The sequence below is a fragment of the Amblyraja radiata genome, chromosome 21 (assembly GCF_010909765.2).
Source record: "Amblyraja radiata isolate CabotCenter1 chromosome 21, sAmbRad1.1.pri, whole genome shotgun sequence".
Taxonomy (NCBI): domain Eukaryota; kingdom Metazoa; phylum Chordata; class Chondrichthyes; order Rajiformes; family Rajidae; genus Amblyraja; species Amblyraja radiata.
In genome coordinates this window covers 26,355,885-26,382,183 of record NC_045976.1, presented here as the reverse complement: position 1 = coordinate 26,382,183, position 26,299 = coordinate 26,355,885, and the positions used below count along the sequence as shown (strand labels likewise).

Sequence of the window (26,299 nt, the reverse complement as noted above, 5' to 3'; positions counted from 1 at the left end):
TGTCGGAGAGATTATTCAAAAATGCAAATTAAGATCATAAGACATAGGTGCAGAATTAATTCAACCCATTGATTCTACTCTGCCATTGAATTACAGCTGATCTTTTTGTCCCTCTCAACCCCATTCACCAGCCTGCTCCCTGTAACCTTTGACACCCTTACGAATCAAAAATCTATCAATCACTGCTTAAAAAATACCCTATGACTTTGCCTCCAGAGCCGGCAGTGGCAATGAATTCCACCGATTTACCACCCTCTGACTAAAGAAATTCCTCATTGTCACCATTCTAAAGGTGTGTCCTTTTATTCTGAGGCTGTGCCCTTTGGTTCTAGACTCTCCCATTACTATAAACATCCATCCCATGTCCACTCTGTCTAGATCTTTCATTATCCGGTAGTTTTCAATGACATCTCCCCTCATCCATCTAAACTCCAGTAAGTACAGGCCGAGAGCCTCCAAACACACCTAATATGTCAAACCAATCATCCCTGGAATCATTCTCATGAGCCTCCTCTGGACCCTCCCCAAAGCCAGCACATCCTTCCTCAGAGATGAGGCCCACAACTGCTCACAATACTCTAAACGTGGCCTTCCAGCACCAGATAAAACCTCAGCATCACATCCTTGCTTTTATATTCTAGTCCCTTGAAATTAATGCTAACATTGCATTTGCCTTCCTCACCACCCACTCAACCTGCAAATGTACCTTTTGGGAATCCTGAACCCAGGTCCCTTTGCACTTCTGATTTCTGAATCCTCTCCCCATTTAGAATAAGGTCTATGCCTTTATTCCTTCTACCAAAGTGCATGACCATATAATTTGCTAGGCTGTGTTCCATTTTCTACTACTTTGCCAACTCTCCCAACCTGTCCAGTGCTTCTGCAGCCTATCTGCTTCCTCAACACTACCTCCCCCTCTAGTAATCTTTGTATGACCATAAACCTGGCCATAAAGCCATCAATTCCCTCATCCAGATCATTCACATCTAGTCTCTAGCAGACTCCTTCAACAATGAGGGAATGGGAGAACAAAGTATTTATATTTGTGGAATATAAATACTGAAACAGTCCTGTTGGGCTGAATAGCCTGGATGTTGCATGAAGCATTATTGTTTTAAAACAATATGAGCAATTAAAATATTTTGTGTGGGAAAAACAGCCACACCATCTGGAAAAGATTACAGCCATAAAAGAAAGAACCATACACAAGGTTTATAACCTCAGCTGAAGCCTTGATTACTCACTTGCATTTATAGTCCTCAGGAACAAAGCTGTGACGGTGAGGAGACTGCGAATCCCACCGCTGGCAGGGGATTCCGGAAGGGGTGGTGTTCACTGTCCCTCTGTAACTCTCCCCGAGCTCCTTGAAACATTTGGTGGTCATCTCCAAATCATGATCACAATTATGGACTGGAACATGTTAAAAAAAGTCCCTTTTCAGAATTGAGTTGTTTTTATCACAAGCTCACAAATGTAATGTCAAAGTATTATTGCCTTTGGCAATTAGCGCTGAACATATTCCCATCCAAGTAGTCGGTTTCAATGAAACAAACACCCTTGTTCAAAGGCCAGGCCCACTTTCAAGATGCAAAGGTGCATTTATCATTGCTTCTTTCAGAAATTAATGCGCATCCTATTAAATAAATATCGCAAGACAATTTATTGCTTAAACTTAGAGATTGATGAAATGCACTCGGAACAAGAAAGGTTATGTAGCTATGAGACGCTTCCTACTTTGGAGAAAGTCCCTGGAGAAACTGTGGTTTAATGAGATTCCCAAACATTTCGCTGAGCTCCAAAGGCCAGTTTCTGAGTCATCAATGTGCAGTGCTTGAACAGAGCCGAGGGAAGGGTGATTTTGTAAATAACGCTTCTTAGTCAGACTATACATCACTGAAGACATCATTACTTTTGCAATGAACTTTTAACAATCCAATGCAAGAGATTTTATTGTGGTCACCAAGTTTCTTTTTCAGCAATGTCTTTGTGCATTGAGGAAAATGTGAATCATGCCTTGTACGATTGACTGCTTTTATATACTACTAGACCCATTGGGTCCCTGTCATATGGGAGGCCGGGTCCCTCAAGGGGACTCAATGCAAGCCCGTTCACTCAATGCAATATTCCACCACTCACCCATAGTCCCCAACTGCACAGGCGTGGCTCCATTCCCCTCATCCCCAGCACTCTCTCCCCTTCCTCTTCACCCTCACTCTTCTTTCCCCTCTCCTCCTCCACTGCCCAATCCCTCTCTCACCTCTCCCTCCCTCTCCTTTCCCTACCCTCAATCACTCTCTCCCTCCATAACTCCTCTCCCATCCCTACCCCCTCCTCTCCCTCTATCCCCCCCTGCTCCCCACACTCCCTCCTCACCTCCCCCACTTTCCCCTCCCTTTCCCTGCATACCCCTTCCTCTTCCTCAATCCCCCAGTCTCCCCCATAACCCCCCCCCCCCCACTTTCTCCCCCTCCCTCAATCCCCCCAGGGGGATTAGAAACTTACAACATTCTTAAGGGGTTGGGCAGGCTAGATGCAGGAAGATTGTTCCCGATGTTGGGGAAGTCCAGAACAAGTATTCACAGTTTAAGGATAAGGGGGAAATCTTTTAGGACCGAGATGAGGAAAACATTTTTCACACAGAGAGTGGTGAATCTCTGGAATTCTCTGCCACAGAAGGTAGTTGAGGCCAGTTCATTAGCTATATTTAAGAGGAAGTTAGATGCGGCCCTTGTGGCTAAAGAGATCAGGGGGTATGGAGAGAAGGCAGGTACAGGATACTGAGTTGGATGATCAGCCATGATCATATTGAATGGCGGTTAGGGCTCAAAGGGCCGAATGGCCTACTCCTGCACCTATTTTCTATGTTTCTATGTTTCTCCCTCCTCACCTCCCCAGGATCTCGAGGTTGCCGCTCCTCTCCCTTCCTGCGTGTCCCGGAGGAGCATCAGCTGTTGGCACCCTCAGAGCCAGGCTCAGCACCCAGGCCTCCGATCCTCCCGTCCTCCACTCCCTCCCTCACCTCTCCCCTATCGCACTCCCCCACTAAACACAATGTTTAAATTACATTTCTCCTCCTCCCTCTCCTTATAACAATGTAACAAATCTCTCATTGTCGGATGGATTTAAATGAGATCCCATTGTGGTGTAATTGTCGGGTGGAGCACTGTTCACGGGCAGTTTGTGTAAATGAGATCCCATTGTGACGTCATAGATGTAACTGCCAGCAACTGCCACTGCAAGTCATTCTTTCTCAAACTGGATTTTGTAAAGTAGAAAATTTGAATAACGTAAAATATAACATCAATCTGAACTAAACTTTTTGAAAACACACCACAGATCAATTGTGAGTAAGGTGGTGCAAAAATTGTAGTGCTATCGTGTACCGTTTTGGGATAATTTCAGGATCTCACTCACTCAGACACCCAAACAAACAAGATGAGAGTTTTAGAGACAGACAGAAGTCACTAGCAACAACTGTGAAATTCATCAGAAATTGGCAAGCATGTGGAAAGCAACTTCTTTTATGTAATAAAATTTTAAAATGTTTACTCACCACATTCCTTAATTGCACAGTATTCCCATGGTTTATCAGGGTCAAGTGTGTAGCACCATGGCTTGGTACGGCCATTTGGATTTCGGCAATAATTGTCATCAAGCCCTTTATCGGAAAATCTGCATATTAAACCATAACAGCTGCAATGGCTCATTTGAGAATGAATCTTAATACAGTCACAATGTAATAGATAAAGCAAATGTCATCGAGCTCAAGAAGAGGGGAGTGCAGTACAAAACCAACCAAGATTTTCAAACATGACAAAATGTCATGCCAATACTGTCCATTGTTTCTATAGGAAAAGTGCTAATGTAACACTATCATTTCAGGCAACCTGTACAAAGGGTAAGCACACTCAGCAAGGCTCCATTACTCCATTAGCATGGAATTAGTGTAAATTTATAAACTCGTCACAACATCAGATCTATTAATTATCCTCAAGGGCACCTTAAGCCAGATTTCCATTTCAGCCGTGATTATGTCAAATTAAGGAACATTTTCTTATCAGTCTTAAACTTGGAACAGAAGCTGTAGTGCTCAATCCAACAGACTTCTTGCATACAGTACAAATTGAAATATATTGATGCATTTATTTATTTGTTAATTTGAAACGGCTGTCCATTTTTGCCAGGCAACATCGAGTATGTCGTAATGGCTAGCTCAATTATCAACTTACTCGCGACAAGTAAAGCATTTTGGTTGATGAAGGATTGCAAAGTAATCTAAACAAGTATCCTTGCATTTCTCAATGGTGTCTCACCGTTCAGGATGGAATCTATGTTTATGTGGCTTCTGCAGGTCCCATCGTTGACATTCCTTTCCAGACATCGTGTGGTCCATGGGGCCTCTGTAACCTTCCCCGTTACACGTCATGCATTCAACTGGATAGTAGAAGATGACAATTTTAAAAAAGAAGATTGGATCTAAATTTCCTTAAGTCAAAGGTGGTTAGTAAAGGTGTCAAGGGTTGTGGAGCGAAGGCAGCAAAAATGGGGTTGAAATGGAAGGATAGATGAGCCATAGTTGAATGGCGGAGTCGACCTGATGGGCCAAATGGCCAAATTCTGCTCCTAGAACTTATGCTTATGAAGTGTAGGAAAAGGATGAACAGGATTGAATATTTAAGAGCTAGGGGACTTCCTTGCATCACTGATTCAAATCATTTAGGGGAGATTATGTGTTCGGCACGGACTAGAAGGGTCGAGATGGCCTGTTTCCGTGCTGTAATTGTTATATGGTTATATGGTTATCCAACCAAATCTAAAATTATAAGAGGTGCTTGTTCTAAAACCAGGCACTTAACTTTCCTGATCTATTTGTGTGCGCGATATTTAGACATTTACAGAATAGATTTCTGTGCACCTCAAAAGAGAGCACGTTACCTTCAGAACATTGTGGAATTGCACAGCTTTCCAGCCGTATCTTTGGATCCATTGTAAAACACCATGGACCTCCTTCATCATCAGCTGGATTCCTGCAATAGTTTTCCTGCAGGTCCTTATTCCGGTCATTTGAAGGCAAAAACCTTGTTAAAGAAACAAAGTTTGGTTCCAATCAAGGATACATGCAGCCCATATCCAATCACAAAATTATTAAATATATTGGGTTTCATAATGTGCAATCAGATAAATTAAGCAGCATCTGGACTTTATCAATCTCCCTTTCCTTCTTCCTCTGGGAATTTACTTTTAATGCAGTTCACTCTGGTGAGATCAAATGCTGTCTATCTCACTCTGGTTGAATGAACAGCACAGAAAAAGATTGATTAAGTCATAATTAACAACTTTATTCAAGGATGCCAGTGCAAAATAAAGGACATGTCATCCAGGTTTATTTGCTGTGTTTTTCTCTGCATTTGATCACAAAATATGCCCACAACAGAAAGTGACACCAATGTTTAATGAAAAATGAGCTATCCAGCATGGCTATTTCATTAACTTAACGCAGTTAATAAGAATAGAAAACATTTCACAAAGAACATTTGCCAGAAAGCTCAAAACACTCGTCCACGTGGCATGCTTTATATTTGCTGCATTTGTTGTCATTCAGAATTGCATGTATCCAGCAGGGAATTTTCATTTTTTGGGAAATATACTTTAGCATCACGTTAACAATTAATATATTCATAGCATTAACCATGGCATCCATGTGCTACCCAAGTCTCTAGGGTGGGGATAGGTGCGAGAGAGGACAAATTAAAATACCAAAAAAAATCCTTGTGACTACTTTTCTAAATATGGACAAAGTAGGTGCAGTCTCAACCTAAAATATTAACCATCCCATCTTTCCAGATGCTGCCTGACTTGCTGAATTCCTGCACCAGTTTGTTTTTGTAAGAGGGTGCCAGGGTCTAAAGGACCGTTCTGATTCAACGATTAAATTTAATATCGGAAAAAATATCAATGCGAACAATACTACACCAATACTTTATAATGAAAACCTGCAAATGCATACTTCTATATCATGAAATAAATACATTTGCACAGAAAGGAGCAAACTTGTGCAGTATCACACTGGTCAAAGCTCACAAAAATATTCCATAGAATCTTTTTGAAGTATGAAAAGAATATTAAAAGTTTAATTACAAATGATATTTCTTTTAATGGATAAAAAGTTTGTCACGTGGACATTCTGAAAACACCCTTAAAATTTCAAAAGATCAGTTCTTCGTATTTTACAATAAATCGGAATCAGTTCACAAAATAATTTTGTGAGTAAAATAAAAGCTTATGCACGTCCTCTCCATTTCCTTAAGAATAGTCATGATAAATGTCAGAACAACTGCAAGTTACTAATATTAGAAGAATGAGATCATTCTTTCATGAGTGATAAAAAGTATATTGGAAGAATCAAAGGTTTAGCTCGAATTACCTCTCTGGACACTGCCAAGTCTGTGTGTGAGCAGATATCATATGTAAGGAAGGACAATTTTTTGTTAATGGACATGCAAGTATGCTTCTCTTCTTGGAAGATTTATCAACGGAACCTAACATGTTTTAACTGTTTTTCAATGTACTCTTTTCTGAATATTTTCACAATATTTTTCAAAAATATTTTTTATCAAAATACAAAGTGCTGAAGTAATTCAGTGGGTCAAGCAGCATCAGTGGAGGTACCATTTTGGGTTGGGACCCTACTTCAGAATGAAGAAGGGTTTTCGTTCTGAAGTAGGTTCCCATCCTGAAACAATGGGTGATCACTGGTCACATATGGTCACGATGGGCCTGTTTCCACTGTGTATCTCTAAACTATGTTTACAAATACACAGGACTAGATGTTAAAAGTCCAAAGTGCCAAATATCAATTTACTCCTGATGGTGAAGGGAGCCTTCTGCACTCACCTATGCTCTTCCGATGTTGAGAAAGGCTAGGCAGACATGCCATTGGGGTTATCAAGTGGACACCTACTTTCATCAACATTTCGCTGATTGAACCCACAATGTCTCCAGTAGGCTCAGCGGTGCATTCTGGCATCCCAGAACCACCTCCCATCTGTCTAGTCGGTTATTTGGGAGACTAAATGGGGTCTTTCCTCTTCAGCCAGAGCCACAGGCTACTCCGCTCTGCCACCCGTGATGTTTTTTTGATGGCCTGGCGTAGGGCTTGTCTACTGATCCCCAGGTCCTTCATCAGACTTATGGTAGATGTTGCCACGAATCCTCGACATTCAACGTCTACCAGGCAGATCTTAGCTCTCCAGCCCCGCTGTTCTGCCTCCGCTGCAAACTCTGTATATCGCAGTTTCTTTTTTCCCCAAGGCTTCCTGCACAGCATCCTCCCAAGGGACTGTGAGCTCCACAAAATACACCATGCGCTGAGAGTTCAACCAGAGCACAAGATCATGCCTCAAGTTGGTGATGGCTATCTCTGATGGAACTGTAAGCCGTTGATCCAAATCCACCAGCATCTGCCAATCCCGGGCTGCCTCCAGCTGTCTAAACCTGGTCCTTGGTGGAATGTTCCATTGCCTTTTTTTCCCCCCCCCCCCCCCCCCCCCCCCCCCCCCCCCGGAAACAAAGGCAATTGTCTTAACTGGGTTGGTTGTTCTGGGCGGCAGGGCATTGTTGGCTGCGTTCCAGAGTCGCTGCCAGGCATTTGAGCACGTGATTATGTCTCCAGGTGTACCGTCCTTGGGAGAGGCTTACTTTACACCGTGTAAGGATGTGCTTAAGCGTGGCTGGTGTTGAACACAGGGGGCATGATGGATCTTCGCCCAGCCATTAGTTGAGATCTTTTGGGCTAGGAAGGACATCATAGGTTGCCCGAATGAGGAAACTTATCCTGCTCTCCTCCATCTCCCACATCTCCTTCCAGCTGATCTTCCTCTTTTCCACACTCTCCCATCTCATCCACTGGCCCTGTTTAGCTTGCGACACAGCCTTGGCACATCTACTCAACTCCTCCTGTCGGCGGACTTTGGCCGCGACCAACTTCCGGCGCTCCAGTGATGATGCCTTGTTCCAGCAAGGTCGCTTTCCGCCAAGCCCCAAGCCACTTCTTCCATTGGATTTGCCCTATCATGTCGCCTTGGTGGAAAGCAGATTTTGCCTGCTGTGTCGCATTCTTAGCCGGCCACTTCTTTCCTGTTGCCAGGGTTGGAACAGCAGCTCGGATGACAGTGTCCCTTGATTCTGCCAGGGTCATCTCTAGTCTGACTTTAGTGCACTTGAACTCCTCTGTGAGATTAGAGAGAGGCAGCTGGAGTACCCCCTGACCATACAGGCCTACGCTGCTCAGGCACCGAGGAACTAAACTAAACCAAAATAAATGCTTATCCATTCCCTCCACAGATGCTGCTGATTTGTTGAGTTACTCCATTACTTGTGTCTTGTTCAAGATTCTAGCATCTGCAGTTCTTTGTGGTCTCCAAAATATTTTTGATGGTTGTTTGTTACATTTCTATCCACCCAATTATTTTTCATCATTCTCTTGTTTGACAATTTTGTATTCCAACAACAAGAGCATGTTTAATCACCATGAGGTCAACACAATTAGTACCCTGCATGCAAGGTTTTGGGCATAATATTTGAAAGAGAAGGGGAAAGGGAGACTTGTCATGAGCCAGTACTTAAATGATCCCAACTTGAGGTTTAAAAATCTACATATTATGAAACAATCAAATAGTTCCTAAGTACTTCTGTCTTCACTCAGCACAGTGATAGATGAACGTCACATGGGTGATATAACTCTTTTGGAGTGGCTGTCATTTGGGAAATAAGCTCCTTAAATTACCTGTGGTCATGTGGGATTGTGGAATTCCAGTATTGACACGTCTGGCCACTTTCCGTCACTGACTTTGTACCCTGATAGTTGTTCCCTTTCCCGATAATGCATTCTCTAATGTAATCTGCCAAAACATAGTGTTCACATGAAACACGTATCAATTAATACATTTTATCTGACGCAATATGGATTATAAGCATTTTTATAAGATGATGACTGTTTCCATGCACATTAAAATGATAAGATGAGGACTGAGCCAGCATTTCCCTTTTATTTCTATCTGACTCTGCTTTGACTATCCTCTCACTTTATTTTATGGTCAACTTTCTTTTTAAACTTAAACAAGGGGATTATCTGGGTATAAAAGTAGAACAAACAAGAGTGAACTGGCAAATTAAGTGGCAAGATCAGCCAACTGCAATGAGAAAGCAAACATACAAGTGGATCTTTCAATATTCAATGAACAATGAACAGAACAAAACAAAAAAACAGAATTACGTTTCCATATTTTTTAAAAAGAGGTGTTAACAGAATCAGCATTAGAGCTATGGAAAGTGAATTCAGGAAAGTAACAATGGAAAATTAGAGAAGGAGAAATGAAATAAACAAGAATGTTAAATAGCTAAGTCGAGCTTGTTCTTAGGAATGCCTTCCTGCTGTAAGGACCCAAGTTCCAGCATGACTTTGGGGGTTATTTGTGTGGAGTTTGCACGTCCTCTCTGGTTTCTACTGAATGCTCCAGATAACTCTCTCTTCTGGTAGGTTAATTGCCACTGTGATTTACCCCTTGGCTAGGTTAATGGTTAATGGTATATACGAAGCAGGAATGAGACCACCGATAGGATTGCTCTGCTATGAACCAGCATGGATCCAATGAGCCAAATCATCTCCTTCAGAAAGTTGTTGTTTACTGTGAGGGGAATTGAAAAAAATGTAGGGAAGTTATGCTTCAGTTATACATATGGTTTGGCCACCTCTCTAATAACAATTAGCCGACAAGTATATGTTTCCCAAATGGAATCAAACACTGCATTGATTTTCATTGAGATTACCTTTTCTCTCATAAAGATCACGTCCTGCAATTTGCTTTCCTTTTACTCCCTTGGTTTTGCTATTAAATGATAGCAAATAGCATCGCTTCTCACTCTTCGCGTAAAAAAATGACCTGGAAATTAAAGCACTTCATTTAGACACATCACACGACAATAAATAAACCAATTCCTGCCGCTCTGATATTTGCTGCAAATAAAGATGGAACTACCCTAATCAGATGCGGGACCACAGATAATGAATGATACTCTTACGAACACACGGTGTCAGCATTCTCGCTTAGCTGTGTGGGTTTCATTTGCGCAAATCATTGAAAGCCCCACATTAATTTGGTGCAAAAGAATGCACAATTATAAGTACAAATTACATTCAGCTCAACTCCTGGTTCCATGATTTTCTGTGTTTGTGTAAAAACCATTGCACTAAATGCAGGCGAGGCCCATAAAGCCTATCAGACCATTAAATTGAATGAATCATCATTGCAACATTGTAAATCGTGCTCATTTACCGAGTTTAGAGAGATTTAACAATAAACTCGATTCGCTTCAACACAAGAACATAAATTGAAACACTAATTAAAAGCTATTGAAATTCTTTTTTTTTTCAAATTTGTGAAGAAACCAAGCACTTCATATCAAAGTGACCTGCAAATAAATCTCTATTTTATAAATGTAATGTTGAACTATGTTTGGTAAATTGCACATTCTGGAGAAGGAAGAACAATTGAGTACACAGGGAGCTGGGATAAAAGGTGAGGAGATGGGTAAATCTATATGTGAGAAAGAAGTGAGGAGAGAGTGTGAAACGTGTCAAATGGAATGGACGTAGACTAAGACCTTGTCTACTGAGACAAGGAGAAAAAGGATGATTTAGGAAGCACTACAACATTACAGGGAGCCCCGACAGAACAAATGTAGTGAACTGGGAGAATTAAACTTAGTCCTTTCAGGGGAGATGAGAAATTGAGTTAGAGACATAGAGTCATACATGGCAGACCCTTCGGCCCAATCAAACAGGTCCTTCAGCCCAACTTGCACATGCTGAACAACATGCACCATCTGCACTAGTCCCACCATCCAGCGTTTGGCCCTAAACCTGTTCTATCCATGTACCTGATCAAATATTTTTATAGTCTGAAGAAGGGTTTTGGCCCGAAACGTTGCCTATTTCCTTCGCTCCATAGATGCTGCTGCACCCACTGAGTTTCTCCAGCATATTTGTGTACCTTCGATTTTCCAGCATCTGCAGTTCCTTCTTAAACACAAATGTTTTTATATGTTGCGAAAGTATCTGCCTCAACTACCTCCTCTGGCAACTCTTCCATATATCCACCACCCTTCATGTAAAAAAGGTTACTCTTCAGGTTCCTATTAAATCGTTAGCCCCTCACGTTAAACTTATGTCCTCTGGTTCTTGAGATAATGGTATTTATGGGAGTCTTAGGGGAAGTATTGGTTGAAATTGAGATGCAGAAGGCAAGGGATATGCCAGAGGTGGACCAGGCAAAAAGTGGATGGAACTTGGCAGTGAGGATGATGACATTTTCCATTGTGGTGCAAGGTGTGGATTTGTCACTTCTGCAGCCATCCTCTAGTAGAAAGCAGGAGGAGGGAGACATAGAAAACTACACTAGGAACACAGCAACACGTTTTATTTGGAGTATGGGCCTCTCTCTTACCAAGAAGCAGAGAGGGGTTGGGCACCATGAAGAAAGTAACATATTAGAAGAAAGCCATTTTAAAGGGACAGAGGGTTTCAGAATAGTTCCAGACCATTACAGGCCTAACCAATTTCACATACTTCAACAATGTCCTACTTTCAATCCTAAAGTAAAAATGTCGGATGCGTGTGATGATTGCTCAATGTTTAATTCCATTCACAATTCACAGGGTATTATGTAATGAGTGGCTAACCTCTTGACATTCAGAAAAAAACTTTCATTATCCACAAGGCATAATTCAAGAGCTTGACTGAATTCACTGCACTTCCCCAATGAGTTCAGCTCCATTAAGAAGATCATCACCATCTAGAAAAAGTAACCCAATCCGATCTACCACTCTGAACATTCATTCCCTCCATCATAGGCACATAATCAACACAGAAATATAGAAAAATAGGTGCAGGAGTAGGCCATTTGGCCCTATGAGCCAGCACCCTCATTCAATATGAGCATGGCTGATCATCTAAAATCAGTACCCCATTCCTGCTTCCCCCCCCCCCCCCCCCCCCCCCCCCCCCCCCGCCATATCCCTTGATATTCCTTTAGCCTAGAGCTAAATCTCTCTTGAAAACAGAGAAATCGAATTGTGTGTATTCTCAATGTTGTCTTCCAAACCTAGAAACTCGGCTATAAAGAAGGCCAAGGGCAGCAGGAGCAGGGGAATACTATAACTGCTATGTTCACCTCCTTGGTGCACTATTTTGATTAAGAAGCATATCATCTTTCCTTCCATATTACTGAATCTAAATTCTGGACCACCCTAGCCATGGGCAATGTGGGGACACCAAATTAAGAAAGACTGCATCTGTTTGAGAAGGGGCTCACCACCATCTTCTCAAGGCCATTAAGAATGGGCAATCATTGCTAGTGATGCCTGCATCAGAAAATCTGTGAAGATACTGGATACGGGGATTGATGTATAAAAATAGGAAACGTGATCATGATGTGATCATGGCTGATCATCCCCAATCAGTACCCCGTTCCTGCCTTCCCCCATATCCACTGACTGCTTTTTTAAGAGCCCTATCCAGCTCTCTCTTGAAAGCATCCAGAGAACCTGCCTCCACCGCTCTCTGAGGCAGAGAATTCCACAGACTCACCACACTCTGTGAGAAAAAGTGTTTCCTCGTCTCCATTCTAAATGGCTTACTCCTTATTCTTAAACTGTGGCCCCTGGTTCTGGACTCCCCCAACATCGGGAACATGTTTCCTGCCTCTCGTGTGTCCAAGCCCTTAACAATCTTATATGGTTCAATGAGATATCCTCTCATCCTTCTAAACTCCAGAGTGTACAAGCCCAGCTGCTCCATTCTCTCAGCATATGACAGTCCCGCCATCCCGGGAATTAACATTGTAAACCTACACTGCACTCCCTCAATAGCAAGAATGTCCTTCCTCAAATTAGGGGACCAAAACTGCACACAATACTCCAGGTGTGGTCTCACTAGGGCTCTGTACAACTGTAGAAGGACCTCTTTGCTCCTATTTTCGATTCCTCTTGTTATAAAGGCCAACGTGCCATTCGCTTTCTTCACTGCCTGCTGTACCTGCATGCTTACTTTCATAGACTGATGTACAAGGACCCCCAGATCCCGTTGTACTTCCCCTTTTCCCAACTTGACGCCATTTAGATAGTAATCTGCCTTCCTGTTTTTGCTACCAAAGTGGATAACCTCACATTTATTCGCATTAAACTTCATCTGCCATGCATCTGCCCACTCCCCCAACCTGTCCAAGTCACCCTGCATTCTCATAGCATCCTCCTCACAGTTCACACTGCCACCCAGCTTTGTGTCATCTGTAAATGTTCTATTGTTTCTTTGAATCCCTTCATCCAAATCATTGATGTTTATTGTAAATAGCTGCGGTCCCAGCACCGAGCCTTGCGGTACCCCACTAGTCACTGCCTGCCATTCTGAAAGGGACCTGTTAATCCCTACTCTTTGTTTCCTGTCTGCCAACCACTTCTCTATCCATGTCAGCACTCTACCCCCAATACCATGTGCCCTAATTTTGCCCACTAATCTCCTATGTGGGACCTTATCAAATGCTTTCTTAAAGTCCAGGTACACTACATCCACTGGTTCTCCCTTGTCCATGACGATCCATGTTATTACGATCTGGTGGGGTCGAGTAGGTATGAGTAGGGGCACCAGTACTCCCATGATCTCATGTTTAATGCTGGCATTATATTTGAACTGTGGTATTCAATGTTCATTTACCTGCAAACAAATCCTTTGTGTTTTACACATCGCTTTGCACATTGTTCAATGGAATTCATCTGTTTAGACTTCTGTGGCAGGGATTTTTTGATCAATATAAATCCAGATGTTTTCAAAAAATCATGAAGGGCATTTTTTCTCGCCATGATCACATCCACTAAAAAGAAAGGGGGAACAATAAATATTTAACAGCTTATTAAAAGTTTCTACCCATTAAACCATTCATTAATTGACTGCGAGCATTGTTGAATTCTTATGTATTGCTTCTATCAAAATTTGTACCAAAATTTCATCAATTTTAATTAAGACATTTCGTGGATAAAATAGGTCAAAAATAAAACTGAACTTATCAAATAAAGTAGCACAATAACAGGCCAATCAGCCCATCAAAAGCTGTGAATCTTTCCAGTTCCTGGATCCAGTTCCAGTCCCATGCTTGTGTAGCTCAACCCTTACATTGACTATCTCTAGTTAAACTTTGATAATTAGAGTAGAGGGCACCCTTTATATTCATCAACTTGAAAATTGAGGATTTGCGTATAGGAGCAGGGAGGTTCTACTGCAGTTGTACAGGGTCTTGGTGAGACCATACCTGGAGTATTGCGTACAGTTTTGGTCTCCTAATCTGAGGAAAGACATTTTTGCCATAGAGGGAGTACAGAGAAGGTTCACCAGACTGATTCCTGGGGTGTCAGGACTTTCATATGAAGAAAGACTGGATAGACTCGGCTTGTACTCGCTAGAATTTAGAAGATTGAGGGGGGATCTTATAGAAACTTACAAAAATCTTAAGGGGTTGGATAGGCTAGATGCAGGAAGATTGTTCCCGATGTTGGGGAAGTCCAGAACAAGGGGTCACAGTTTAAGGATAAGGGGGAAGTCTTGTAGGACCGAGATGAGAAAAACATTTTTCACACAGAGAGTGGTGAATCTCTGGAATTCTCTGCCACAGAAGGTAGTTGAGGCCAGTTCATTGGCTATATTGAAGAGGGAGTTAGATGTGGCCCTTGTGGCTATAGGGATCAGGGGGTATGGAGAGAAGGCAGGTACAGGACACCGAGTTGGATGATCAGCCATGATCATATTGAATGGCGGTTCAGGCTCGAAGGGCCGAATGGCCTACTCCTGCACCCATTTTCTATGTTTCTATGTTTCTAAAAGAAAGCCTCAACTTCTCACATCTTCCTTTTCAATTCCAAATGGTCATCTCTGGTCATCTGTATTGAATCATTTTCCGATGTTAATATGGGTGCTTAAAATTGTGCACAATGCATCAGTCCCTGCTAATATTCTTGCAGAAAATGGAAATAGGTTTAATCTCCCTTATACCATATACATAGGACAATCATTTGTGTACACTCCAAACACTCTTTACAAAGTGAAGTCCTTATCTGTGCACACTATTGTAGAAGTCACAAAAGGTGTTGGTCCCAATGGTACAATTCATTAATACATTAAACAAAGGCGCCAGGTCGTATCTGTATCTGTTATTTAACACGGCCATTTCCCCTACCTTTGAACTGCACTCCATGTGTAGTACAGAATACTGCAGCTAGTATTTGCCATTTAACATACTCTCACTGTCATTACCATTATACCTCCAATACACACAGGCTTGCTTTTAACACATTTGTTGTCACTACCTTTGAACTCCACTGCGTGCGAAGTTCAGAGGACACCAGCTCGTATCAGCCAAAGATCTTATAGCGGAGCAAGATAGGCTACTCCTGCGAAATGCAATGGACTGACGTGTAGTACGCTATGGAGGGGATCATGGGCATTTTTCCACGCCCATTTTAGTAACCTGAGACTACCTGACCCGACCCGACTCGCAGTGTAATCAATGTTGTGGGGCAAAAGTTTGTGTGGGTTAGATTCATAAATCTGTCAGTTCATACTTCTTGTCAACAATAACATTTGATTCTGGTAACTGCCGCTAGTTTCAGACTCATTTCAGCAACAAGCAGAGGCAGTAGGAACTTGCCGATTCACGGGATCATGAATGAGCAACTTATCCAGCCGTTTCCAACAGCACATCAATAGGGCTCAAGGAAAACAGTTCATTCAGAACTTTTCACAATGAAAATTTAGATCGGATTCTAGAAATCCACCCACATTAATCGTAATGACCCTTCACTGGCATACACAAAAACACACTGATGCTTTGACACGGTTCTTACGCATAAGAGATTTCACAACCCATCAATCGGCGATTTACCCGTTTGAATCCAGAGCATCTACTCCAACCCACCTACTAGTCAATAATGACCTTGGTATATCACTGTTAGTTTCAGCAGAATACACAATCACATTAACATCCTATAATTACCCGCAGTGTTGGTTTACATTTAGGGTCCCTGCAGTCATCATTAAATTATTTCTAAACAAGACAAATACCGCGTTGATGTGATGTCATTATTCAAATTAAAACAAAATTGAACATGTGCAAACAACGAAAGTGAAATGAAGATATTCCTCAGTAGGAAACATTAACACATCAATGCTGATTCTATTAAAGGTTCTGCCTCTTCCTTCAACCTGTGTTTACATTTCTAATCGGGGAAGCGTGGTTCGCTTTCACTCGTGGCTAATCTCCACCCACACACTTGTCTCAGGTTGCCGAGAGCGTCAAGATAAAGCAGCTCAAGCCGGATTTCTAAACCGATCGTTTGCTGTAAACTGAGCACTGCAGATACTTCTGGGACAATTGCACTTCAACTTAGTAAAGAGTTTGTGAATGCACTCAGACCTCTCACTGAAAGTTAAATAAACAGTCACAGCGTCATTCCCTGCGCTGGATATACAAGGCCATTTGTCTTGCACATTCCAAGCCCCAGAACCAAACTGCAATCTTTATTTGTGCTCCCCGTGCACGGAATACAAAATATTACTCTTATTTCTACACTGCAATCATTAGACGGAATTATATTAACTTGTGGAATTGAAGGAGATGAGTACGTTATTTCCAGCTGGCAATGACAAACTATGTGCCTGGGTTTTATTTTTTTAAAAGACACGAAGTTCGGGAGTGACTCAGTAGATCAGGCAGCATCCCGGGAAGACAATGATAGGTAGCATTTTGGATCGGGACCTTTCTTCAGACTAATTCAGACAAGCCCAGGCAAGTGATTTGGATACGGGTGAGGGGGAGGGGGGGGGGGGGGTCATTCGAAGATGGGTGGACAACGGTCAGAGATGGAAAGAAGATACAATAATGCAAGATCAGGAAAAAAGAGCCAATGCGAGGATATAGAAGAGGGAATGGGAAAGGCAGGAGAGTGGGGAAAATGGGTGTGCATCGTTTGAGGCACAGGTATGAGAGGGAGTTTGGGTTGTTACCTAAAACTGGAGAATTTAATGTTCATTGGGTTGTAAGCTACCATATGAGGTGCTCTAAAATGGAAGTGGCCCAGGGAAGAATGGTCAATATGGATATTGGGAGGGGTGTAAAAATGGTTAGCAATTAAGAGATCTAATAGGTCTTGATGGGCCAAGGACAAGTGTTCGTCGAAAGTCTATCCTTGGCCTTGCCAATGTGAAGGAACCTACATTGAGAGAACTCCATGCAGTAGATGAAGTTAGAGAAGGTGCATGTGAGCCTCTGTCTCATCTGGAAGGATTGCTGGGGTCCTTGGATAGATGCGAGGGAGAGGATATAGTGACAAGTGTTATATCTCCTGTAGTTGCATTAGAATGTACCTGGGGGCGGGGTGGTTTGTGTTGGAAGGGATGAGTGAATCAAGAGGTTATGGAGGGGGGTGGCCTGTACAGAAAGTTAAAGGGGTGGGAATGGGGTGACTTGACAGTCAGTGGGAAGGGGGCAAAAATGTCAGATGTGTTGGATGCAGAGGCTAATGGGGTGAAACTCTATTCATGTTCTGTCTGGGGAGAGAGGGAGCAAGAGGAGAACTAAGGGACACAGAAGACACGGGTGAAGGGTCTCGGCCCGAAATGTCACCCATTCCTTCTCTCCAGAGATGCTGCTTGTCCCGCTGAGTTACTCCAGCTTTTTGTGTCTACCTAAGACATGGGCGAGGGATCCATCTACAAGAATGGAAATAATCCACATTTACTAAAGAGGACATGTTTTTGAGTGTAACCTTATCTTGGGAGCCAATGCAGCAGAGATGGTGAAACTGAAAGTGGGGAAGGTATATTTGTAAGAGGCAGGTGGGAAGAGATGTAGTCCAGGTAACTGTAGGAGTCAGTGAGTTTATTGTCAGAGATAGTCCAGCAGAATTAGAGGGCAGGGTGAAAGTTAGTGGCAAAGCTAATGAAATCAACTATTTTTATTCAGTTATGAAATGAATAATCGACATCAGCGACCACCCAAAATAATGTCTCTGCAGAGTTAAACAATTATCGTTGAGCAGACAAATGGCCCATGTTTCACCGGAAAAAAACATTCCTTCACTCGGTCCGTCACAACTTAATCCAATTCAATGGTATTCGCTTCTGTCAATCAGGGCTGTCGATGTCGCCAACTTAATTAAATTTATTACATTCATTAATGCCAGAATCTAATCAGTAGAATGGGTCAATGTTATTTTCTTTCCACTGTATTTACTTTAGGATTAAGATCTCAAAGACAGGAGAGGAACGCACGAGTGGAGAGAAGATAGGTTTCTGTTCCATTACCCCACCCCCTGACGGAAGAGTATTGAGTTATGGACGATTGTAACATTAACAAAGGGTGGAGACCCCCCCCCCCCCCCAGGTTTGCGGTAACTCCCATAGACAGCATCTCAATCTTCCTGAACACCTCGCTGCTTACAACTGAGATATTCGAGGTAAGAGGGAAACAGAACACACTGACTATTAAGCTGGCACCTCAAACGGAGCAAATATCAAATTATTTTTAACTCTCCGACTCCACGAACAGATAACAACAGAAAACATAAAGTGCTGGAGTAACTCAGTGGGCCAGGCAGCATCCCATGAGAACATGAAAAGGTGACGTTTCGGGTCGGGGCCGTTCTTCGGACCCGAAAAGTCACCAATCCATGTTCACCTGAGTAACTCAGCGGGACAGGCAGCATCTCTAGAGAGAAGGAATGTGTGACGTCTCGGGTCGAGACCATTCTTCAGACCGAAGAATCCATTCCTTCTTTCCGGAGATGCTGCCTGTCCCGCCGAGTTACTCCAGAATGTTGTGCCTATCTTCGGTGTAAACCAGCATCTGCAGTTCCTTTCAACAGATAACAACACCTAACTCCGCATGGTCCAAGGTTAAACCTGCATCAATGAACCGTGACATAAAGCGAAACGTCCAGCGAGAGACACAAAATGCTGGAGTTATAACTCAGCGGGACATGCGACAGAGGATTTCATGCAGGAGGACTCGAGCCTTTCAATGCGATTTAAGGAGAAAGCGCTCGGGGGCATTTCCAACACACAAGCGAGGGGCAACCTGATGGGAGGTTTACTAGACTTGAGAAACAGCCACTGCTTGTCGCTCAAAAGTTCGCGTTCAACAAAACAACGTCATTAAAGTTATTGAAGTCACGTTATCACAGTTCTAGTCACTCTCGGAGTTTGACTCCAACGGGAATATTAATCAGCGTCCTACCCAACGATCCTATAGCGGACCTTGCTATAGGATATTTGGTCCTACCTAGCCACATTTCGCATTCAAACACCGCCGGGCTGCGAACCGTCAATTCACCAGGTATCGAGATAGGATTCACTCGGCTCTTCCAGTGAGCCCCTGGTCAGTGCAACTTTCACTCCGCTTCACACATACACACACACACACAAAGTAGGAAACACCAGACCTGACAGGATGAGAGTGCAGAGAAAGAGGATGATTCTCGCTGCCCCCAGCATGGTGACTGACTGTCAGCGACGCGCACAGCCTCCCGTCGCTGCTCCTGTGGTTTTATTCCTCCCCCTTGCAATGTTTTGGGAACATAGCCGGGAAAATGCGTTTTATTCCCGTAAAATGTGCTCTCAAGCCAACCAATCCCGCTACATCCCCGCCCCTAAACGATCTCCACCAGTCCCGAAGTGGTTCCGCTGATCTGGAATATTTTGGTCAACACAATTATAGAAAGAGGGTCCCAAAATAAGATGATCAGGGTGAAGATATTGCCATGTCCGGCCAATTGTTCAGACCGAATTTAAATTATATTATTTCGAGCAATTGGAACATTCGAAGTAAGACACAACATCCTGGAGTAACTCAGCGGGACAGGCAGCATCTCTTGATAGAAGGAATGGGTGATGTTTCGGGTCGCGTCCCTTCTTCAGATTGAGAGTCAGGGGAGAGGGAAACTGGAGATATGGAAGGGTACAAAGAGAACATTTATGAAAAAAACGTTCGATGTCTATAAAGTTGTTTAACTGGATCTCTGAATTTTAAGTGTTATGCTTGACTACAGAGTATAATATAATGATTCTGGCAGTCTGTAACGGGACAGTTGATACATGCAGTGAAATGTTGGACTGCGATCAAGCGAAATGTGCATCTGGTGCTCCTCAAATCACCCCATTGGCGAGTTTGCAACTTGCTGTCATCTTTGTCCGTCTTGTGTGCACCTCTGGCAAGATATATAAACGTGGAATGATTACATTAAAATAAATTCCTTCATCTTACTAATGTCTTGCATTGCTATTGACCTAAAATGATAAACCTGTTTCTGGGCAGTTTATTATAGGAAAGCAGCTGTACATCCACACCATCTGCTCAGAGAGTTGTGTTTCTTGCAGCCTTATTGTCAGAAGCTGACCGAGAATTCTTGGGGCTTTGAGTCTACAGATATGTGGGTAATCAGGAACTAATGCCCCTTCTCACCAGATAACCCCTGCCTTAATCGAGAATCAGACTTGGATGTAACTAATACTTGCTCTGTTCTTCTCAAGGTATTCCAATGCAGGCCACTGTCACTGAAGTACCTGCAAATTGTACACACCAAAACACTGATAGGCCCACAACCAATTTGTTCTCTGCATATTATGATTAAAAATCATTGATAATGGCCAGAAAATATGTTTTAGCGATTTTCATTGTGATAAACGTTAGCCTGGGATTAAACGAGAAAACGAGAAACGAGAAAAAAAAGGTGTCAACGATGTCCATATTTTAGTCTTCAAAATGTATTTTGTTTTTTTTGTCTGTTTGGCCGTGCGTGATTCGTTTAATAAGCACATGTAACACGATTAGTTCAGAAGGAAGTGAAACCATCTGAAGAAAGTTTCAGCAATGGAACTGACGCAGGACCAGCAGTGAGCGCGGCGTCGTTGGCTTGGTGTGGGTACATCTGAGCACAAACTATAGATTGGTGTCATGCTAAAAAAAAGACAAAAAAGGTAATTGCACGGCAGGCCCCGTTTATTATTATTGGGGGGGAGCATCCATTGTCAAATAGATATATGTCGTGGAAGTTTAAATTCATTCCCCCGAGTCCACGGTTCATTTGAAAGGATTTCATTGTTCACGCATCCTCCAGCCTCTAATATCCCGGTCTAATGGAGGGGCTGCTCCAATGGTTGGCTATAACTACAACCTCGGGAGGTCTTCGCCTGAAGACCCGCTGCCGCCGTGAATGAGCCGCGGTCGGGTAGGAGGTACGGCTCAGGCTCTGGAGAACACGGATAGGCGACGCTTCGGGCCGGGACCCTTCTGCAGACTGACTGTAGTAAGGGGGAGGGGGGAGAAAAAAGCTAGAAAGAGGTGGTGCGGAACAAAGCCGTGTACGTTACAGGTCGATGCAGGTGAGGGGGGTGGATTGGTAGATGGATGAACAAAGGCTAGAGCTGAAAAGGAGATATGGAATGAAGGGACGTTAATTGTGAAGCCAGCGGAAGGGATGTTGAGGAGGAGGAGGGGGGAGAGAGAGAGAAGAGTGGGGGAAATAGACTCCAAATGGGGTTTAACAGGGACTGTGGACCTGGTGCTAAATATCAAGCCGTGGCGAATACTGTATCCCACAACAAGCGTACACCCCACTAGATTCAATGGGAGAACCTCGGGTAACGGATGCGTTAGTAACATAAACCGTCAGACAGATGGTTAGTTAAAAAATACTATTTGAAAATCTGTCCACGTTTTCTCTGTGGGGCTGTTCTGACCATATCTTAAACCTGGGGTGGAGGTAGGACCACTGCGGGCGCTGGCAGTGGGTTTCCCGGGAAACCGTCCCAACAATGTTGAGCAGGTAAATGGAAACGTAGACCACGGCCCGGCTCGGGGCTATCCCGGGGATATCGGTTGATACCAACAAAACTTATTTTTACCGTTTTTCAACATTGATGTTATCAGCTGTGGCCTTTGTTATTCGTTCGTGTGAAGTTACCTACGTGGGCGGCATTGACCTGAAGAGGTGGCCAAAGTTAACCAGGTCAGTACGTCTGAAATCACTGGCATCGAACAGGCCCTTCGGCCCACAATATCCCTGTTCAACATGATGGCAAGTTAAACTAACCACCTCTGGCTTCATTGGGTTCCATTATAATAATATATAGTATTTCTGCTGACCGACATACACTACAAACCAACTGACTCACATGGCTATCTGGACTACACGTCCTCCCACCCTGCCCCCTGTAAAGACTCCATCCCCTACTCCCAATTCCTCCGCCTACGCCGCATCTGCTCCCAGGATGAGACGTTCCACACCAGGGCATCGGAAATGTCCTCGTTCTTCAGGGAACGGGGATTCCCCTCCGCCACCATAGATGAGGCTCGCACCAGGGTCTCATCCATACCCCGCAACACAGCTCTCTCTCCCCATCCCCGCACTCGCAACAAGGGCAGAGTCCCTCTAGTCCTCACCTTTCACCCCACCAGCCGGCAAATACAACAAATAATCCTCCGCCATTTCCGCCACCTCCAACGTGACCCCACTACTCGCCACATCTTCCCATCTCCCCCTATGTCTGCCTTCCGCAAAGACCGCTCCCTCCGCAACTCCCTTGTCAATTCTTCCCTTCCCTCCTGTACCACCCCCTCCCCGGGCACTTTCCGTTGTAACCGCAAGAAATGCAACACCTGTCCCTTTACCTCCCCCCTCGACTCCATTCAAGGACCCAAGCAGTCGTTCCAGGTGCGACAAAGGTTCACCTGTATCTCCTCCAACCTCATCTACTGCATCCGCTGCTCTAGATGTCAGCTGATTTACATCGGGGAGACTAAGCGGAGGTTGGGCGATCGTTTCGCCGAACACCTCCGCTCAGTCCGCAATAACCTACCTGAACTCCCGGTGGCTCAGCACTTCAACTCCCCCTCCCATTCCCAATCCGACCTCTCTGTCCTGGGTCTCCTCCATTGCCAGAGTGAGCAACACCGGAAATTGGAGGAACAGCACCTCATATTCCGCCTAGGTTGCTTGCATCCGATGGCATGAACATTGAATTCTCCCAGTTTTGCTAGCCCTTGCTGTCTCCTCCCCTTCCTTAACCCTCGAGCTGTCTCCTCCCATCCCCCCGCCCTCGGGCTCCTCCTCCTCCCTTTTTCCTTCCTTCTCCCCCCCCCCCCCCATCAGTCTGAAGAAGGGTTTCGGCCCGAAACATCGCCTATTTCCTTCGCTCCATAGATGCTGCTGCACCCGCTGAGTTTCTCCAGCATTTTTGTGTACCTAGTATTTCTGCTGATTGGTTAGCAACGAAAGCTTTTCACTCTACCTCGATACAGTTGTCAATAAACTGAATTGAAATTGAACTGAACATGATCCACACCCTCCACATTTATGTGCCCATCCAAAAGACTCTTAAATGCCACTAGCATTTCTGCCTCCACCGACAGCACAGTCCAGGCACACTCTGTATGAAAAACTTGTCCCATGCATCTCCTTTAAACTTTGCCCCTTTCACCAAGCCATGCCCTCTAATCTATGACATTTCCACCCTGAGAAAAAGATTCTGAACGTCTACCCTATTTATCTTTCACATCATTTAAGGTACTTCTCTATCAGGTCGCCCCTCAACCTCCCTCCGACATTCCAGCGAAAACAATCCAAGTTTGCACAATCTTTCTTTCTAACTAATAGTCTCTAATCCAGGCAGCATTCTGGTTAATATCTTCCGCACTTCTCTTCAAACTCTCCATCCCTGTAAGGGGATGAACAGAACTGCACACAATACATAAAATATAATTTACAAGAATGATCCCAGCAATGAGTAGGTTAACCTCTGATGAACGTTTGTGGCACTGGGCTTGTACTCGCTGGAGTTTAGAAGAATAGGGGGGACCTCATTTAAACATGCAGAATAGTGAAAGGCTAGGATAGAGTGGATGTGGAGAGGATGTTTCCACTAGTGGGAGAGTCTAGGACTAGAGGCCATAGCCTCAGAATTAAAGGATGTTCTTTTAGAAAGGAGACGAGGAGAAGAATCTGTGGAATTCAGAGGCTGTGGAGACCAAGTCAGTGGATAGATAGATTCTTGATTAGTACAGGTGTCAGAAGTAATGGAGAGAAGGCAGGAGAGTGGGACTAGGAGGGAGAGATGGATCAGTCATGTTTGTATGGACTGAATGGCCTAATTCTACTCCTATCGCTTAAGACCTTATGAGCTAAAATGCAGCCTACCCAAAGTCATATAAAGATGCAACATGACTTCCTGAATTTTATACTCAATGCCCCAACCGATAAAGGCAAGGATACCATATACCTTCTTTACCATTTTATCTACTTGTGTTGCATCTTTCAGGGAGCAATGGACTTGCATCCCCAGATCCCACCGCACATCAATGCTGTTAAGGCTCTTGTCATTAACTATGCACTTTCTCTTCACTGTCAACCACCCAAAGTTCAGCACCGCACACGTGTCCAAATTAAACTCCATCTGACATTTCTCCATCCATGTCTGTAACTGATTTATATCCCACTGTATACATTGACAGCCTTCCTCATTGTCCACGGTTCCACCAAATATATATGTATATTATATAAAATCAAACAATCATTTGTAGGTCAGGACGGGTGAGATAAGCCAATGTCCAGTGGAGGAGGACATCTGTGGACCAGGTGATTTTTTAAGATTACTCAACTTGATCACCATTTGTAAAACTGGGTTCAATTTTATATCACTAAGATTAAACTCCACAGCTGACGTAGGATTAGATCTCGGGTCAGTGGTCCCAGAACACTGGTTGTTGTCCAGTGGTGGAGAATTACGCTGCTAATGAGAGGAAGAAACTCCAATAGCATCCCCACCCTCGATTTCTACTTCCTTCCGAGATCCCCCAGCATCGGAGGCCAGTCTGCAGTTAATTTGAGTTAATCGCATATGCTATCAAGAAACAGCTGAGAACTCTGATTACAGCAAAGGCAATGGAACTAGCCAATGTTGCAGCTGCAACAGTGAAGACCTCTGATCTTGAACTGACTGTGCCTTCAGCTAACCAGGACTCCAGTTACAACAGTGGCATCTACACAATGGCATGGAAGATAGCACAAGTATGTGCTGCTCATAAAGAAGCAAGATTATTCCCGCTATCATGTATTTGTACACTGTGGATGGCTCGATTGAAATCACCTATTGTCTTTCCGCTGACTGGTTAGCTCGCAACAAAAGCTTTTCACTGCACCTCGGTACAATAAACTAGGCTGAATTCATCCAATTCAGATGATTACTACCAGCCTACTCACAATCATCATCAAAGTGACAGAAGCTGCCATCAGCGGTGTGGTCAAGCAACATTTACTCACTAATAATCTACCCACTAATGCCCAGTGTATGTTTTGCATGAACCATTCAGCTACAGTTCTCTTTGTAGTCTTGTTACAAACATGGGCCAAAGAGCTGAATGATAGAGATAAGGTGAGAGGTGAGACTGTTATAATAAAGATGTCATGAAGCTGGAATAAGTGCAGAGAAGGTTTACATGGATATTGAAAGGACTCAAAGGCCTGAATTATAGGAAGAGGTTGGATAGGCTAGGACCTTATTCCTTGGAGTGCAGGAGGCTGAGGGATGAATTTATAGGGATGCATAAAATCATGAGGGGGATACATGAGGTTGAATGTACAGTATACCTTTCCCAGGGTGGAGGAATCATGAATTAGAGGACATAGTTTTAATTTAAGAGGAGAAATAAATTGAAGGCAACTTTTTCACACAGGTGGTGGTGGGTATGTGGAACAAGCTGCCAGAAAAAGTAATTGAGGCAAGTACAATAATACATTTTAAAATACACTTGGACAGGTACATGGATAAGAACGGATTGGAGTGGTATGGTCCAGATACAGGGACAAATAGGAAATAGCTTGAATGGAGCATTTTGGTCAGCTTGGCAATCCATTTCCCTGCTGTGTGACCCTATGACTCCATAAGAGATCTGAGACTAGGTAGGTAGCCTGTGGAGAATGACTCACCTCCTGACACGCAAAGGACTCCGCACAATCTGCACGGCACAAATTAGTGGGGTTGTGAATACACTCCACTTACCTGCAGGCTCCTCCACAAATTGCATCTTTCTAAAGAAGAAATATTTTCATAATCTGATCTAATTCCTGCAATTACCTGAAGTACTGCAGTTATTTAAGAAGGTGGCTCACCACAACCTTCTCAAGGACAATTCAGAATGAGTAA

General features: G+C 43.6%; 1 protein-coding gene across 1 annotated transcript in view; it reads right to left on the bottom strand.

Annotated features, from left to right (window-relative positions):
• The window catches only part of hgf (hepatocyte growth factor), a 40,721-nt gene extending 21,052 nt beyond the window's left edge, over positions 1 to 19,669 (bottom strand). The window contains exons 1-8 of the mRNA XM_033039810.1: positions 19,543 to 19,669; positions 13,769 to 13,925; positions 9,829 to 9,941; positions 8,786 to 8,900; positions 4,936 to 5,078; positions 4,314 to 4,434; positions 3,554 to 3,672; positions 1,245 to 1,410 (exon numbers count right to left, since the gene is read on the bottom strand). Coding sequence (XP_032895701.1) covers positions 1,245 to 1,410; positions 3,554 to 3,672; positions 4,314 to 4,434; positions 4,936 to 5,078; positions 8,786 to 8,900; positions 9,829 to 9,941; positions 13,769 to 13,925; positions 19,543 to 19,594 — 986 coding nt within the window. The 5' untranslated portion in view covers positions 19,595 to 19,669. The remainder of the gene's footprint in view (positions 1 to 1,244; positions 1,411 to 3,553; positions 3,673 to 4,313; positions 4,435 to 4,935; positions 5,079 to 8,785; positions 8,901 to 9,828; positions 9,942 to 13,768; positions 13,926 to 19,542) is intronic.
• Positions 19,670 to 26,299: the final 6,630 nt, after the last annotated feature.